Source organism: Lithobates pipiens, unplaced genomic scaffold (assembly GCF_037356315.1).
Source record: "Lithobates pipiens isolate NorthernLeopardFrog02 unplaced genomic scaffold, aLitPip1_a1.2 Scaffold_23, whole genome shotgun sequence".
Lineage (NCBI taxonomy): Eukaryota > Metazoa > Chordata > Amphibia > Anura > Ranidae > Lithobates > Lithobates pipiens.
In genome coordinates this window covers 133,774,001-133,791,791 of record NW_027507785.1, presented here as the reverse complement: position 1 = coordinate 133,791,791, position 17,791 = coordinate 133,774,001, and the positions used below count along the sequence as shown (strand labels likewise).

General features: G+C 44.7%; 1 protein-coding gene across 1 annotated transcript in view; it reads right to left on the bottom strand.

Moving 5' to 3' along the window:
- TOM1 (target of myb1 membrane trafficking protein) overlaps window positions 1-17,791 on the bottom strand; it is a 519,326-nt gene that overhangs the window by 309,437 nt on the left and 192,098 nt on the right. The window contains exon 9 of the mRNA XM_077452403.1: window positions 7,106-7,154. Coding sequence (XP_077308529.1) covers window positions 7,106-7,154 — 49 coding nt within the window. The remainder of the gene's footprint in view (window positions 1-7,105; window positions 7,155-17,791) is intronic.

The following is a 17,791-nucleotide window of genomic DNA, read 5'->3' as shown; positions in this document are numbered from 1 at the left end:
GCAGTGCACATATGTATTTGTGTGTGGGGGTTGTGTGCATAAAGTGAAAGTAAACGTGCCCAAAACAATTGTCCCCCATTTAAATTATCAGCACATACTATTGCGGTCGCTGGATCTCTTCTAATCTGCGTACTTTTCCTGCAATCGGTCACTGTTCAGTCTTTGTCAGATGAGCTCCTCGCTCCTGTCTGAACAGAGTTGCCACATTAATCCGGAATGAAAACAAGGCTTGGCTAAAACCTCACTGGGCATGTGCGAGATTATGGCAAGGAGAAACGGCAAGGGCAAAAGCCAACACCGCTGCTGCCACAGAAGACCATATACAAAATGACACTGGCTTTAGACACGAAGGAAGAAAACGAACACACCAAATAACAGTAAGAAATATCCTAAAAGATCATTAATTAGGCAGAATGAAATGGAAAGCTTTATTATACTGGTTGCATTGGGAAGGAGCCCTCAAGAGGCAGAGTTTACTACCTCTAAGTCTAGACTTGCATCTCTGTGCTGCGGTAACGCACGCACATTCATACGTTAACATACGTTAAAAATTACCATGTGTTGTGGTAACCTACATGCATTAAACGTGTAATGTGGTACAATAATCAATTATTGGCGCCACAGCACACCAACAAGATCACGTGTATCCTTGCGCTGCAAGAAATATGTGCAGATCATGTAGATGTCAACAGAATTGTTTTTCTTTGCACAGGAGTGCCCAGCATTGAGTGCCCCCTATACTTCTCAAAGCGGCCGACGTACACCTGTGGTGGTTTGCGCATCTGTGCTAACCTGCCACCGCATAGTTATTACTAAAACCAGTAATCTAATACAGAGGCAACTATTAAAGATGATAAAGAGTAAATATGTTTATATAGTCTTACAGATACAACAACCCCTTTGAGGGCAACCATAATGTTGATGCTCTGCCTTGGAGGGATAAAACATGGGGAAGTTTGCATACATGGCAGAGATGCACAAAATATATATCTTTTGGCTTAGCATGCAGTGTTATATAAAATTATTTTTATATTAAAGTATAGCTAAAAAGGCAAAAAAGTAAGAATTTAAAGGGGTTGTAAGGTACGCATTTTTTCACCTTAATGCATCCTATGCGTTAAGGTGAAAAAACATCCAATACCGCCCCCACCCCCCCTGTTTTACTTACCTGAGCCCGATTACCTACTGTGCTCGCCCCCGATGTCCTCTTTGCTGCTCAGCCTGGCTGTTGACTGGCTAGAGTGGATGGATTGAAAACAGCGCGGCCATTGGTTTGCGCTGCTGTCAATCACATCCAATGATGCGGCGTGCCGGGGGGTGGGGCTGAGTGATACAGTGAGTGGCTATAGCCGCTGGCTGTATCATGGGAGTGTGCCCGCAAGAACTAACGACAATGCGAGAGAGCTTGCATGAAGGAGGTTATTTCTTGCGGGGAGGAGCTGAAACAGCCGCCGAGGGACCCCAGAAGACCAGGTTCGGGGAGGTAAGTATAACATTTTTTTTTTTTTTTTTTAAACAAACAAGTAACTTTACAACCCCTTTAAAGGAAAATCATTTAATGGGAACACTAGTTCTAGTGACCTGGGGAGCCCCAAGGGATCCCCTTAATCTAAAGGGATTTCCTCTCACTTATTGTTTTGTCTATGGGATAGGAAGTGACGGTAAATCTCCCCAATGGGACTCAGATGGCAGAAAAAATTAAATAAAAAAAATCTGACAGGGATTACCCTCCCTTACTCTAACTAAAAATAAAATAAGTGTTGCCTATAGTTCTACTTTAAGTATTTATTTCTTACTACAGATATGAAATCCTCATGCACTTGGCCAATCAGCATCACATCCTGGCATTTTAGGGTGACTGGGAGGCACAGGTGTAGCCTTTGATCTTTGTTATCCTGTGAGCTCCACAGGAAAAAATAAAAAATGTATACCATTTATTTACATGTTGTGATGGAAAAGGCAAGAGTTGTATGAGATATTGCCTCACATGCAGAAACAGAAAGATATTTATGGCACACAGATATCCAGAAATAGCAGTTTTGAATTCCCAGCTTCATATGCAGCCTGAACATGCGATAGGGCAGAAGCAATAAGGAAAGGAAGTTGTGCACCATTTTTCATGGCTTTCTAGTAAATCACCTTTAGAAAAAAATGTATTTGATAATATGGGAAAAAAAATATTACAAATTGATAGTTTTTATTTTATAGTTTTGTTCATCAAAAAATAAACCATTATTAGTGTGCAAGAGCAGCTTAGGCACTATATTGCGCTGCCACATATGGTAACTTTGACAGATGTGGACAGTAATTGGGTATTGTATGACATAATACCTGAGACAGATCTCCTGTGTTGAAAGAAAACAAAATAGCCCATTTAACATTTGCTTGTATCATCTTGTTCCTTCACTTCAGGTTATTCAGTCAGAACTTTAATTTAATTTCTATTGCGACTTGGCCAAATATTTTTTTTAATGTACCGTATATACTCGAGTATAAGCCGAGATTTTCAGCCTCTTTTTTGAGGCTGAAAGTGCCCCCTCGGCTTATACTCGAGTCACCGCTGTCTGACTGCTCGATCAGCGTATCGAGCAGACAGACGGCGGACATTAAAATTCAAAAGCCGCGCCTCCTTCTCCGCCTCCGCCTGTGATAGGCGGAACACTGAATTTTCCAGCAGTCAGTGTTCCGCCTATCACGGACATCCGCTCATTCTCATACTACGGACGAGTATGAGAGGATGTCCGTGATAGGCGGAACACAGGCTGCTGGGAAATTGAGTGTTCCGCCTATCACAGGCGGAGGCGGAATTTTGAATTGTAGAATGGCCGCCGAGAAGAGCGGCGATCCATCGGCACGGCACGGGACGGAGGAGGCACGGGACGGAGGAGGCACGGCACGGGACGGAGGAGGCACGGGACGGAGGAGGCACGGGACGGAGGAGGCACGGCACGGGACGGAGGAGGCACGGCACGGGACGGAGGAGGCTCGGGACGACGGCGGCTCGGGACGGAGGCTTGGGACACAGGTAGGCTGGACACACACACAAGGCTGCACGGACACACACACACACACACACACACACACACAGGGATGGATGGATGGATGGATACACACACACACACACACACACACACACACAGGGATGGATGGATGGATGGATACACACACACACACACACACACAGGGATGGATGGATGGATGGATACACACACAGGGATGGATGGACGGACACACACACAGGGATGGATGGATGGATGGACACACACACAGGGATGGATGGACGGACACACACACAGGGATGGACGGACACACAGGGATGGACAGCCATGTCTCACCCTCGGCTTATACACGAGTCAATAAGTTTTCCAGTTTTTTGGGGGTAAATTGGGGGCCTCGGCTTATATTCGGGTCGGCCTATACTCGAGTATATACGGTAGCTGTATTAGTTATGTCTGTTATGAAATACAAACTACAGCTTACTAGTCAAATAACAACAACATTTGTGGCACACAGACTATGTCAACTTCATACCATACATGAACATAACCACATGCTCAGCCTCGACAAGGTTTAACCCACTTGCCGACTGCTAACAGCATATCTACGTCGGCAGAATGGCACGGCTGGGCAAAGTAAAGTATCCTTACGTTACTTTGAATTCCCCACCTTCGCGCGCCTGCTGCGAGCTCCGTGACCGTGCCCGGGGGACCTGCGGACTTGAGCGCCACGGGGACACCCGCGATCGTGTCACTGAATTCAAAAATGGGGAGATGCCAATGTAAACAGCATCTCCCCGTTCTGCCTAATGACTGCACACTGATAGTCTGCTCCCTGTCATCGGAAGCAGCGATCAGTGTCCAAGTCACACAAAGCCCATCCCCCCCACAGTTAGAAACACTCCCCTAGATCACAAAAAAAAAAAAAAAAAAAAAAAAATCGCTGATCGCCGCCATTACTAGTATAAAAAAAAATAATAATAATAAAAATGCCATAAAACTATCCCCTATTTTGTAGACGTTATAACTTTTGCGCAAGCCAAACGCTTATTGCAATTCTTTTTACCAAAAATATGTAGAAGAATATGTATCGGCCTAAACTGAGGGAAAAAAATGTTTTTATATATTTTTGGGGGATACAGCAAAAAGTAAAAAAAAATCGTTTTTTTTTTTTTCTAAATTCTCACAATTTTTTTGTTTATAGCACAAAAAATAAAAACCGCAGGGGTGATCAAATACCACCAAAAGAACACTATTTGTGGGGAAAAAAAAGACGCCAATTTTGTTTTGGAGCCACGTCACACGACCACGCAATTGTCAGTTAAAGCGACGCTGTGCCGAATCACAAAAAGTGCTCTGGTCAGGAAGGGGGTAAATCCTTCTGGGGGTGAAGTGGTTAAACACTATGCAAATCAAAAGAGGCACAGCACAAACAACTATTCTGGACAAGATCTCCTGTTGAAGGGTTCTGGTGAGAAATTGGGCAAAGGAGACATTTTTAACCACTTTAGGGCCAGGTCTTTTCTGACACTTTTTGTTTACAAAAATAGTATTTTTTGTTCGAAAACATTTTTTTTTTTTTTTTTAAAGCAGAGGCCCTAGAGAATAATGGTGGATGCTGCAATTTTTTATGTCACATGGTATTTGCACTGCAGTTTTTCAACTGCAATTATTTTGGAAAAAAGTACACTTTTTAAAATTCTAAATGTGCAAAAACACAATGCACAAAAAGACGTTATACCAAGTAAATAGATACCAAACATGTCACTCGTTAAAATTGTGCACGCCCATGCAACGGCGCCAAACTACGTACATTTTGTTATCCAGAGGAAACTCTAAAAGCCATTATAGGTTACCACTTTAGATTTACAGGTGTACAAGAGGTCTGGTGCTAGAATCACTGCCCTTGATCTGAAGTTCGCAGTGATACCCCACGCATGGGGCAGACGCGTGCGTTTGAGCACAAGAACGGGGGTGCTTTAAAATTTTTGTTTTAATTGTTTTTTACACTGACACTCACAATTTGTTTTTATCACTTTTGGAATATAAATATCCTGTATGATAGAAATAGGCAGTGATCGGTACTCCTTACTGACAGATCTGGGATCTATTAAATTCTGGTTTCCTACACGATAGAGATGAACCGCCAGCTGCATGTTTAGGTCTCCAGGTGGGATGAGAGAGCCCAAGAGCTGCGGAAGATGAGCTAACTAGGAATGCTTTTACAAAAAAGCTAAAAAAAAAGCTGGGATGCTGCCAGTTGAACCACTTGAAGACCAGCGACATGCGAGTACTTCACTGGTCAGTCAGTCCACCTTCCCCCCCCCCCCCCCATTTCAAAATGCCCACGCCAAGTACATGCTTCCTACCATGCTCAGTTTTCTGGCTGTGCTGGGATCACAGCTTGCATGTCCTCAAATGGCCAAGACTTGTGCTGACACACCATCGTGCACAGCTTTTCACTGGAAAGATCAACATATTGGTGTCTCTGGCTCCTACTGGCACTCCCCCCTGCACTCTCCACCCCCACCTCTTAAGCAGTTGAGAACAGAAGTTATGTGATCACTTATACAAAAAGGAGGGGGAAAAAAAGTATTAGAGATAATTTGAGATAATTACACACACACACACACACAGCCATTTTAAACCGAATGGGTTGTTAGACAAGGTCAGGGTTCACATATACTCTAAATTTGATTTGCTAAGGGTAGAGTGGTCGCATCGCTCACCAGCTTTATGAGAGAAGAGATAAAGAGTGAAAACAATTGTTGCTGAAGAGGTGGAAAGCCTAAAAACAATTCTAGGTATGGCATTTTAAACATGGCTACATTGGTCCAGATTTGGCCAATGCAACTCTGCATATGCCATACTTGTGGGAACTCTCTAGAAGCTGGAACTACAGTGATCTCCACTAGGTTCCAGGTCCTGTACCGAGCAATTGATGTATTCAGAATGCAGCAGGGAAGCCGCTCAGAATCAATTTACAGATCTGTCAGTCTGGTATGACAGTACCCATACACGCAGAGAATGCTATGGCTGTTGCGGAGACTGAAGTCAAGAAAGACAGATTCAGGGTCATTGCAGTAACCATGTTGAATATGGTCATCTGGGAGGTATCCAGGATCTAGTGGTATGACACAACAGCTACTTGACAGAAGAATCTGCTGGTCATAAACCGCTAGTTTTATTACTGGGCTTAATGAAAAATGATCAGATTCCTCCATCCACATGAATAAGGTTGATGGAGAAACCACCCCTTCCAGAATATTGCATTGTGGCAGCAGCACCCACAGCTTTCAGAATGCATTAATCAGTGGCTGTAGTTGACTGGCTGCAGCTGCTGATTGATAGAGATTTCCAAGATGACCCTTCAACATGTGTGACAGGGGCTGCCATGTGCCGATTAAAATTCAGCCAGTTACTGTTGAACCGGCAAATATTTAAATCAGTGTACAGTGGATAGTGTTTTTTTTTTCTTTATTCATACTTACCTAGGTGGATGCAGCATTGGTCTCACGCTGCATCTACCACCCCCCCCCCCCACATCTAACACTGAGAACCGAGCGTTCAAACACCGCCAATTGCGTGGTTCTCACAGCTCCCCGAGCAGAGAGCTGCCCACCTATCAGCAGCTCTACGCCCTGCTCCCTCCTCGCTCACTGGAGTGCTGGGCTGTGAAGAGGGCAGGAGCATCTGGCTCAGGCTCTCAGTGGCTCGCTTAGAGGCTGAGCTGGGTGCGGGTCCAGGGGTCTGGGCAAATCTCGACTCCATGGTTGGGATGATGCCCAAGCCTGGATCGACTGACGTCAAGAGAGTGTGGACTTTTGCACTCCTGTGGGCCATGGGAGAAGAACAGCCAAGCAAGCTTCTCGGCACGGGAAGACAAACTAGTTCTGTACTCTGGGGTATAGCCACTAAAAAGTTGTGCCTGATTTGATTTGCATAAGCCTTCCATAGGTTAGAACTATACCCACACATTAAATGAAGTCTTGTGTCCTCCAATGGGAAAAAAGCTATTTTTCTCAAGTTGCATTTTTCAGTTGACGAATTCACAAAACAAAACAGATTCTAGAATCCGTAGTCATCAGTCCCCATCATTGTTTTCATACCTGTGCTTCTGGAGTTCTTCCAGCCTGTCCAGAAAACATCCTCTCAAACCTGAAAATAAAATCATATCTAAATGACATAATGACTTTAAACAAAGCATTCAACAGAGACAAGTCCTAAAAAGGTAGAAGGTTTTTTTAATCGTATCTTAATGCATTCTATGTTTTATGAAAAAAAAAAAAAAAAAAAACCTACGTGCAGCAGCCTACATAATACCTGAGCCCATCTCGATCCAGCGATGTTGCATGAGTGATTGGGCTGGCCGGGACTCTCCCTCCTGATTGGCTGAGACAGCAGCAGAGGAACATTGGCTTACCGACTGACAGAAGAGCCAATGAGGAGAGAGGGGCGGGGCCAGGCCGCAACTCGGCATCTAAAATTGACACACGGAGCAGCCGCTTGGCTCGAGTGCCCCAATAGCAAGCTGCTAGCTGTGGGGGCACTAAGCAGGAGCAAGGAGCGCCAAAGCGGGACCCGAGAAGAGGAAGTATGATATGTTATTTTTAAGAAAACAAGACTTTAATATCACTTTAATGACTCAAAGCACCACAAAGAGTCTTATTTTGTTGACTCTCTAGGCTCTTCACGCTTTCATTGCCTCCTGTATTAAGGATGGACAACCCAATGAGAAAGTTTAGGAATAGGGCAGTGTACAGGTTGTACAAATGCTAAAGCTGTGAATACAAAAAGTTCATAAATTCAGTTAGCAAAGGCAGGTCCAAATCTGCATCTTCCTATGAAATATGTAATCTTGGATTAGTAGTATTGTAGCTTGGGGATGTCTTAAAATTCTAATATTTTATTTTGTGAATCCGGAAAGTATTCACAGCTCTCCACGGTTTTCCACATTTTGTTATGTTGCAGCCGTATTCCAAAATGGATTAAATTATTTTCCTGAAAATTAGACAACCAATACCACATAATGACAAAGTGAAAGAAGTTTTTCTTAAATAAATTTGCAAAGATTTCAAACAAAGGAAAAAAAAAATCTAATTTACATAAGTATTCAGTTTTTGCTCAATACTCTGTTGAAGTACCTTTGGCACCAATTGCAGTCTCAACTGAGTATGATGTTACAAGCTTATTTTTGGGCAGTTTCTCCCATTCCTTGCAGGATCTCTCAAGCTCCATCAGATTGAATGGGGAGTGTCGGTGCACAGCCCTTTTCAGAGCTCTCCAGAGTCTAGGCTCTGGCTGGGCTACTCAAGCACATTCACAGAGTTGACTCGTAGTCAATATTATCTTGGCTGTGTGCATGGGTTCTTGTCTGGTTGGAAGATGAACCTTAGCCCCAGTCTGAGGCCCAGAAGGCACTGGAGAAGGTTTTCATCAAGGATGTCTCTGAACATTGCTGCAGTCATCTTTCCCTCAATCTTTACTAGCCTCCCAGTCCCTGACGCTGAAGTACAGCCTCACAGCATGATGTTGCCACCACCATGCTTCACAGTAGCGATGGCATTGGCCAGGTGAAGATCAGGGCCCGATTTCTTCCAGACATGATGCTTGCCATTCAGGGCAAAGAGTTCAATCTTTGTTTCATCAGACCAGAGAATTTTGTTTCTCATGGTCAGGGTCCTTCAGGTAACTTTTGGTAAACTCCACGCGAGCTGTCGTGTGCCTTTTACTGAGGAGTGGCTTTCGTATGGCCACTCTTCCATACAGGCCTGATTGGTGCAGTGCTGCAGAGATGGTTGTTCTGGAAGGTTCTACTCTCTCCACAGAAAGACGGTGGAGCTCTATCAGAGTGACCACCGAGTTCTTGGTCACCTCCCTGACTAAGGCCCTTCTCAACGATCAGTTTGGTTGGGCGGCCTGCTCTAAGAAGAGTCCTGGTGGTTCCAAACTTCTTCCATTTATGGGTGATGGAGGCCACTGTGCTCATTGGGACCTTCAATATTGCAGAAATGTTTCTGTTCCCTTCCCCAGATCTGTGCCTCGATACAATCCTGTCTGAGGTCTATAGACAATTCCTTGGACTTCATGACTTGGTTTGTGCTTCAATATGCACCATTAACTGTGGGACATTAATATAGACAGGTGTGTGCCTTTCCAAATCATGTCCAATTAACTGAATTTACTACAGGTGGACTCCAATCAAGTTTTACAAATATCTCAAGAATGATCAGTGGAAACCGGATGCACCTAAGCTCAATTTTGATCATCATGGCAAAAACAGTGTATAATTACAGTGGATATAAAAAGTCTACATAACATTGTCAAGAAAACTAAACTGTACAACTCAGTTGAACAACAAACTGAAATCTTTTAGGTAGAGGGAAGTAAAAATAAAAAAATAAAATATTAAGATTGGATGTGTGCACACCCTTAAACTAATACTTTGTTGAAGCTCGTTTTTTTTTTTTTTTTTTTTAAGAGAGCACTCTAAAGCAGTCTTTTTGGGTATGAGTCTATCCACATGGTACATCTTGACTTGGCAAGATTTACCCGCTCTTTGTAAAAACACTCCAAATCTGTCAGATTGCAAGGGCATCTTCTGTGCACAGTCCTCTTCAGATCGCCCCACAGATTTTCAATTGGATTCAGGTCTGGACTCTGGCTGGGCCATTCCAAAAATTTAAACTTCTTCTGGTGAAGCCATTCCTTTGTTGATTTGGATGTATGCTTTGAGTCGTTGTCATGCTGAAAGAAGAAGTTTCTCTTCACGTTCAGCTTTCTAGCAGAAGCCTGAAGGTTTTGTGCCAATATTGACTTTGGAACTGTTCATAACATCTACCTTGACTAAGGCCGCTGTTCCAGCTTAATAAAAACAGCCCCAAAGCACGATGCTGCCCCCACCATGCTTCACTGTGGGTGTATGGTGTTTTGGTGATGTGCAGTGTTTTTGCGCCAAACATATCTTTCTTCTTCGTACATCACGGGACACAGAGACGAAGTAATTACTGATGGGTTATAGGGTATCACTAGGTGATTGGACACTGGCACACCCTAGACAGGAAGTTCAATCCCCCATATGACCCCTCCCCCTACTGAAGGTACCTCAGTTTTTTCCCCAGTGTCTTAGGTGTTGGTCACAAGTAAAGATGTGCTGTGCTGAGCTCCGCTGGAATATTCCTTACTGGGCCAGCTATGCAGACGGATCCATTCAAAGTGTCTTTTCCAGTCCGAATTGGATGGTACCCGGGCCTCATGTCCGAAGAAATTAGGTTTTACCTTTAACGCTTCTCTTTTTAGAGAGCTGGAACCTGGGATCCAGTATTTGTTTTTTTCAACCATATTCCTGGCAGGGTGCTTTACGGGCCCAGAACTGCAAATCCCCCTATTCAAGGGGGCACCAGTCTCTGAAGGTTTTTTTCCTAACGGTGCCCACCGTGAGAGGTGAAGATTGGGTCTGTTATTCAAACCCTGGCGCTGGATAAGGTAAGGGAGACTCCAAGAATTTTTCTAATTTTCTTAGGTTTTCTCCTTTTAAGTAAATGTATGCTATGCCTATAGTCGCCACCGGGGGCTGCCAAGAGCACATACCTTTCATGCCTGAACTGTCTGCTTGGTGTCCACGCTCTATGCTCCTCCAACCATGCTCCAGGAAGGATGAATGTAAGGGGTTTTTTTCCTTCTGGGAATCTTCCTCCACAGATTAGGGGACTGAGACAGGCCTGGGCATAGAGCGGTAACATACCGCACCACCCGCTGCCTTCCGCTGCCACCATTGCAGCGGCTTCACGTCCACCGGCCCTTCCCTCTCCTCTGCCCCAGCCTCCCCTCCATGCTTGTCAGCAGGGTTAGAGCCTCTGCTCGAGCGGGGGGGCGGAAGTGGTCGGAGGAGGGGGGGGGAGCACTAGGCTACACAGGCTAAGGTGCACTCTTTTTCAGATGCACACAGCCTATGGAGGGACACAGAGCTGACGGGCGCATGCGAGTGTGGAGGACACAGGCATTCCCAGGCAGCATTTACTTAGGCACCAGACTGAGTCTTGGTAGCAGCAGCAGTTGCTGAACTACAGTGCTCAGCAGTCAGTCCATTTTCTTTTTGTGGTACCTCTACCTTTTGTTGCTTTGCACTATGGGTAGAAGAGGTACAAGTACCACAAAGAATAGGGGCTCAAAGGGGTCCCCTTCAGGCTCCGGGGACCCCCCCCTTCTACAGCACCCCCCCCCCCCTGCTAGACCCGGGGAGGCTGGCCAGGGAGAGCCGTTGGGATCAGGGGCTGCAGCTGCTTCTGGCACTTCAGCCCCTGTATACATTACACAGGAGTTTTTTTCCTCAACCATAAACAGTTTAGAGGAAAGATTAGTGGCCTTAATTGAGTCTTCACCCAGTGGAAGAAAATGCACTAGGTCACTCTCTATCCCAGAGTTCCTCACTCTGAGGGTCCTGGTGACAAAGGAGAGGAATCCCCCTCAGAGGATCGGGAGGAGACTGATGATTCAACTTCTGAGGAATCTAGTGGAGAAGGGCCCTCTTCAGCTTCTCAGAATTAGAAGATGTTGGTGCAAATTCTTGCTGGATTGGTCCGCACCACATTTAAGTTACTTGTAGCCGAGTCAGTTAAAGAACCCACTTCTTCCCTGGGTTCACTGAATCATCATCAAACTGCACATGCCATTCCTGTTCATGGTTTACTGGAAAAGCTTATCTATTCTGAGTGGGATCACCCAGATAAACATTTTTTTCCTCCTAAAAAGTTTTCTACACTTTATCCTATGGAGGAAAAATGTACTAAGATGAGGTGTATACCGGCAGATGACGCCATTTCTTCCTTAAACAAAAGCCTGACTTGTCCTGTTGACAACGCTCAAATGCTTAGGGATCCAACTGATAAAAAAAATTGGAATTCCTATTAAAAACGTTTTCTCCTTGGCAGGTTCAGTAGCTCAACCTGCAGTGGCAGCAATTAGAGTGTCAATATTGGAAAGACCCTGTTAAACAGGTGCTTAACCACTTTCAGACCGGACCAATTTGCTGGTCAAAGACCAGACCACTTTTTGCGATTCGGCACTGCGTCGCTTTACCTAACAATTGCGCGGCCGTGCGACGTGGCTCCCAAACAAAGTTGACGTCCTTTATTTCCCACAAATAGAGCTTTCTTTTGGTGGTATTTGATCACCCCTGCGGTTTTTATTTTTTGCGCTATAAACAAAAATAGAGCGACAATTTTGAAAAAAAACGCATTATTTTTTACTTTTTGTTATAATAAATATCCCCCAAAAATATATAAAAAAAACATTTTTTTCCCTCAGTTTAGGCCGATACGTATTCTTCTACATATTTTTGGTAAAGAAAAAAATCGCAATAAGCGATAATTGATTGGTTTGCGCAAAAGTTATAGCGTTTACAAAATAGAGATAGTTTTATAGCATTTTTATTAATTTTTTATACTAGTAATGGCGGCGATCAGTGATTTTTATTGTGACTGCGACATTGTGGGGGACCCATCGGACATTTTTGACACATTTTTGGGACCATTGTCATTTATACAGTAATCACTGCTATATAAATGCAGTGATTCCTGTGTAAATGACACTGGCAGTGAAGGGGTTAACAACTGGGTGGCAGTGTAGGGGTTAAGTGTTCCTAGGGGTGTGTTACTAACTGTGGGGGGGTTGGGCTTTCATTCAGTGAACACTGATCTCTGCTCCAATCACATGGAGCAGAGATCAGCGTCACTAGTTGCTAGGCAGAATGGAGAAATGCTGTATACTCTGCATTTCCTCCATTCGGCCGCTCCGTGAGACGATCGCGGGGATGCCCGCGGCGATCGAGTCCGCGGGTCCCGCGACCGGACTCACGGGGGTTCCCGACCAGCGCGGGAGCGCGCCGGCACGCTCCCGATGGCAGGGCGGCATTGAATATTGGACGTACCTGTACGCCAATATGCCTGCCCGTGCCATTCTGTCGACGTACATCGTCATGCGCTGGTCGGAAAGTGGTTAAAGCTTTACCTGAACAGCTAGCCCAGTCGAAGCAAAGTAACGCTACGTTGCAAAATGTGTTAACGTAAGCAAGGATAGCAGGCCCTCACAGAGCGCTAATCAACCTGTGAGCGGCAGACCTCCTACAGATCACGGACCGGCCAAGCATTGTCAAAATCCTATGTGGATAACAGCACAATCAGCAGTAAATGTCCCGGGGTGAGAATGTTTGATGGCTAAAACCACACAACATGGAAGTGATAACATTAGCGTGCAAGGTTTCTATATACAACTAATTTGTGCACCGGCTGAAACTGATCTTCACTAATCAGCATCTGTCCGGAGCTATTTAGGAACGGTAAAGTAACGAATGAGACATAAGTTACACTTATATTAAGCACATGCTGACAGTATGTTAACCTGTGGATATCAGCAGCACTTCATAATGAGATCTGAAATAGCAGCCCATGTATCTTTTTGATGAACTGAATACAATGTATCTACCGAAGAAACCTACACTATATATGTAGCGTATAAAAGTTTGCTGACTGGTCAGAGGCGCCTCATCCTTTTAATGTTGTATGTCATATTTGTGTTTTTTGTGTGTGGTGATGTCCGTGAACTTTGTGTTGGTTGGGATGATTCAGTTTAACGGATCAGGTTTTGAAGCACCTAGGATTGTCTTAGTGAAGCTATTGTGCTGGGTCAAAAAAACGTATCTGCATGCAATTTATTTTTGATAGAAATAAAATATTTGGATTTAAATACTTTACCAAATTTCTTATGTTTCCGCCATTGCCATAAGTAGCTACTTTTAGCCTTCCCTGGACACCCTCCCTTGTACTGGTGCCCAGGAGAGGGAGAAAAATCTTTCTTATATCCGGGGGTTAACTAACTTACCAGCGGCTGTGTTTTGCTGTTGATGCTATCAGAGATTCTATCCTTCAGACCTCTCGCCTTACGCTTGGGTTGGTACACATGCATAGAATCTTATTGCTAAAAAATTTGTCAGCCGAATCACCATGTTAGAAACTCCTGGCGAGATTTCTCTTTCGTGGTGCAAAACTGTTTGGAGAGGATTTGGACAAAGGATCTCTAGTGGGAATAGCACCCTTTCACCAGTCAAGAAAAGGAGTAAACGTCCCACATGCGCTTTCTCCAGTGCCAGAGTCAACAGCCTCCAGGCAGTCACGACGGACTCCTCCATCAGGCTCAAAGGTTAAAACTCAGGAGTCAACCCCAGGGACAAAAGTCCTGAGGGAGAAGGTCTTCAAGACAAAACGCTAAGACCTCCTTATGAAGGGGCGCCCCCGCTCACTCAAGTGGGGGGGGGGGGGGGGAAGACTACTAAAGTTCTCAGGGCTCTGGCAGGAGGAATTGCGGGACAAATGGGTGGTCTCCACAATAACTCTAGTTTACAAACTAGCATTCCGAGAATTCCCTTCTCCTTGTTTCCTCAGATCAAATTTGGGTTGTGGGGCAGACCTGGAACAGTCGACTGTCCAAGGAAGATGGTCCAAGACCAAGAGGGCCTTACCCATTAACATTCTAGAGATCCGTGCGGCGTATCTAGCCCTAAAAGCCTGGACACTCTGGTTGCAGGGTTGCCCTGTCAGGATCCAGTCCAACAATGCCACAGCATTGGCTTATATCAATCACCAAGGGGGCACCAAGAGTCGTGCAGCTCAGGGAGAAGTAAACCAGATCTTAATCTGGGCAGAAAGACATGTGCCATGCATATCGGCAGTCTTCATTCCGGGGGTAGACCACTGGCAGGCAGACTACTTGACCCGCCAGCAGTTAGTCCCAGGGGAATGGTCTCTTCACCCCATCTTCATGGCCATATGCCAGAGATGGAGGGTTCCAGATATAGATCTCTTTGCGTCCAGGTTCAACAGCAAGATCGAACTGTGTGTCAAGAATGAGAGATCCTCTTGCATGCGGGACAGATGCGTTGGTAACACTGTGGCATCAGTTCTCTCCGATTTATGCATTCCCTCCTATTCTGCTACTGCCACAAATTCTTTGCAGGATCAGGCAGGAAAAGAAGTTGGTGCTTCTGGTGGCCCAGCATGGCCCAGAAGAGCTTAGTATGCAGAAATAGTGAAGATGGCGGTAGGCTCTCCTTGGACCCTACCATCCCGTCAAGACCTGCTATGCCAGGGTCCAGTATTCCATCCTACCTTATAAACGCTAAATTTAACGGCTTGGCTATTGAAACCCACATTCTGAAGAATCGTGGGCTTTTGGGCCCTGTGATATCTACCTTTAATGCAAGAAAGCCATCTTCCAGAATGATCACAGAGTCTGGAAAGCATATGTCTCCTGGTGTGAATCCAGGGGTTGGCACCCCAGAAAATATGTCATAAGCAGAATCCTCAAATTTTTGCAAAATGGGTTAGAGATAAAACTGGCCTTGAGTATTATCAAGGGCCAAGTCTTGGCCTTATCGGTTCTGCTTCAACGTCCACTTGCTTTGCATTCTTTGGTCCGAAGCGTTATACAAGGGGTAACGCGCCTTAATCATCCAGTTAGGGCGCCCCTGAATCTCTGGGATCTGAATTTGGTTCTGTCAGCCTTACAGAAGCAGCCTTTTGAACCGATACATCAAATTCCCTTAGTTCTGTTGACAAGGAAATTAATTTTTCTGGTGGCCATTTCTTCTGCCAGAGGAGTATCAGAATTAGCAGCCCTCTCTTGTAAAGAGCCGTATCTGATAATGCACAAGGATAGAGTGGTGTTACGCCCTCATCCTAGTTTTCTAACGAAGGTGGTCTCAGGTTTTCATCTAAGCCAAGATATTGTTCTGCCTTTTTCCAAATCCCTGCTCTATGGAAGAGAAGTCACTACATTCTTTGGATGTAGTGAGAGCAGTCAAAGCCTATCTGGAAGCGACTGCTCAGGTTCGCAAAACGGATGTTTTGTTTGTATTGCCAGAGGGTTTTAAGAGGACAGGCAGAGTCTAAATCAACCATTGCTAAATGGATTTGACAAGTAATTGTTCAAGCTTATGGTTTGAAGCAAAAGATTTCGCCTTTTCAGATCAAGGCGCACTCCACTAGGGCTATTAGTGCTTCGTGGGCAGTGCATCACCAGGCCTCCATGGCTCAAATCTGCAAGGCCGCAACCTGGTCATCAGTTCATACAGTCACCAAATTTTATCAGGTGGGTGTGAGAAGGCATGAGGATATCGCCTTTGGGCGAAGTGTGCTGCAGGCAGCGGTACAGGGTCCTCAGGCATGATTACACCCTATGTTGTGTGGTTTCCCCCCCCCCCTCAGATAGCACTGCTCTGGGACATCCCATCAGTAATTACTGAGTCTCTGTGTCCCGTGATGTACGAGAAAGAAAATAGGATTTTTATAACAGCTTACCTGTAAAAAAAAAATCTTTTGAGGTACATCACGGGACACAGAGGTCCCTCCCCTCTAATACACTTATATTGCTTTGCTACAAAACGGAGGTACCTCCAGAAGGTTGTATGGGGGATTGAACTTCCTGTCTAGAGTGTGCCAGTGTCCAATCACCTAGTGATACCCTATAACCCATCAGTAATTAATGAGTCTCCGTGTCCCGTGATGTACCTCAAAAAAGGATTTTACAGGTAAGCCATTATAAAAATCCTATTTTTGGAATTATGGTCAAAAAGTTCAATCTTGGGTTCATCAGACCAAAGCACATTTTTGCCAATGCTCATGGGGGACTTCAGATGTGTGTTTTTCAAAATTCAGCTGGGCTTGGATATGTTTCTTCATATGAAAAGGCTTCCATCTTGCCACTCTACCCCATAGTCCAGACATATTAAGAATACGGGAGATTGTTGATGGATGTACCACACAGCCAGTACTTGCCAGACATTCCTGCAGCTCCTTTAAAATTGCTGTAGGCATCTTGGCAACATCCCTGACCAGTTTTCCTCTTGGCTTTTCATTTTTGAAGGGACGGACAGTTCTTGGTAATGTCACTGTTGTGCCATATTCTATCCACTTGATGAGAATTGTCTTCACTGTGTTCCATGGTACAGCTAATGCCTTGTAAGTTATTTTGTACCCTTCTCCTTATACCTGTCAATGAGAGTCCTGTAGAATGCGACTAAGTAAATGTCAGGAAAGACCTACTAGAACAGCTGAAATTTAGTTGGGGTTAATCAGAGGCACTTTAAATGATGGCAGATATGAACTCTTGAGTAAAATAATGAATTTAATCCATTTTGGAATAAGGCTGTAACCTAACAAAATATGGAAAAAGCGAAGCGCTGGGAATACTTTCCAGATGCACTGTAAAATATACACTAAATTCATCATTTCCAACTACCATCATTGGCAACTGTACATGATATATAGCAGAGCACAACCTAATAGTACAGTGCTTGCATATACAAACAAAATAGGATTGACCAGGAACATTCTGTTTAGAACAGAAAGGCATTTAAATTTTTTAAAAGGAAGGAGGATACTAAGGCCCCTTTCACACTGGGGTACTTTGCAGGTGCTACAGCGCTAAAAATAGCGTCTGCAAAGCGCCTTGGGCTTTCACACTGGAGCAGTGCGCTTGCAAGACATAAAAAAAATAAAAAATAAAAAAAACACAAAACACTCCTGCAAGCAGCATCTCTGGAGCGTTGTATACACCGCTGCTGCCCATTGAAATCAATGGGGCAGTGCGGCTATACTGCCGGCAAAGCGCCGTAGCAGAGGTTTTAACCCTTTTTCAGCCGCTAGCATGGGTTAAAACAACGGTAAAAAAAGCACCGTTTTACCGCCGGCGTCGCTCCCGCCCCAGTGTGAAAGGGGCCTAAACCTAGGGCACTAATAAAA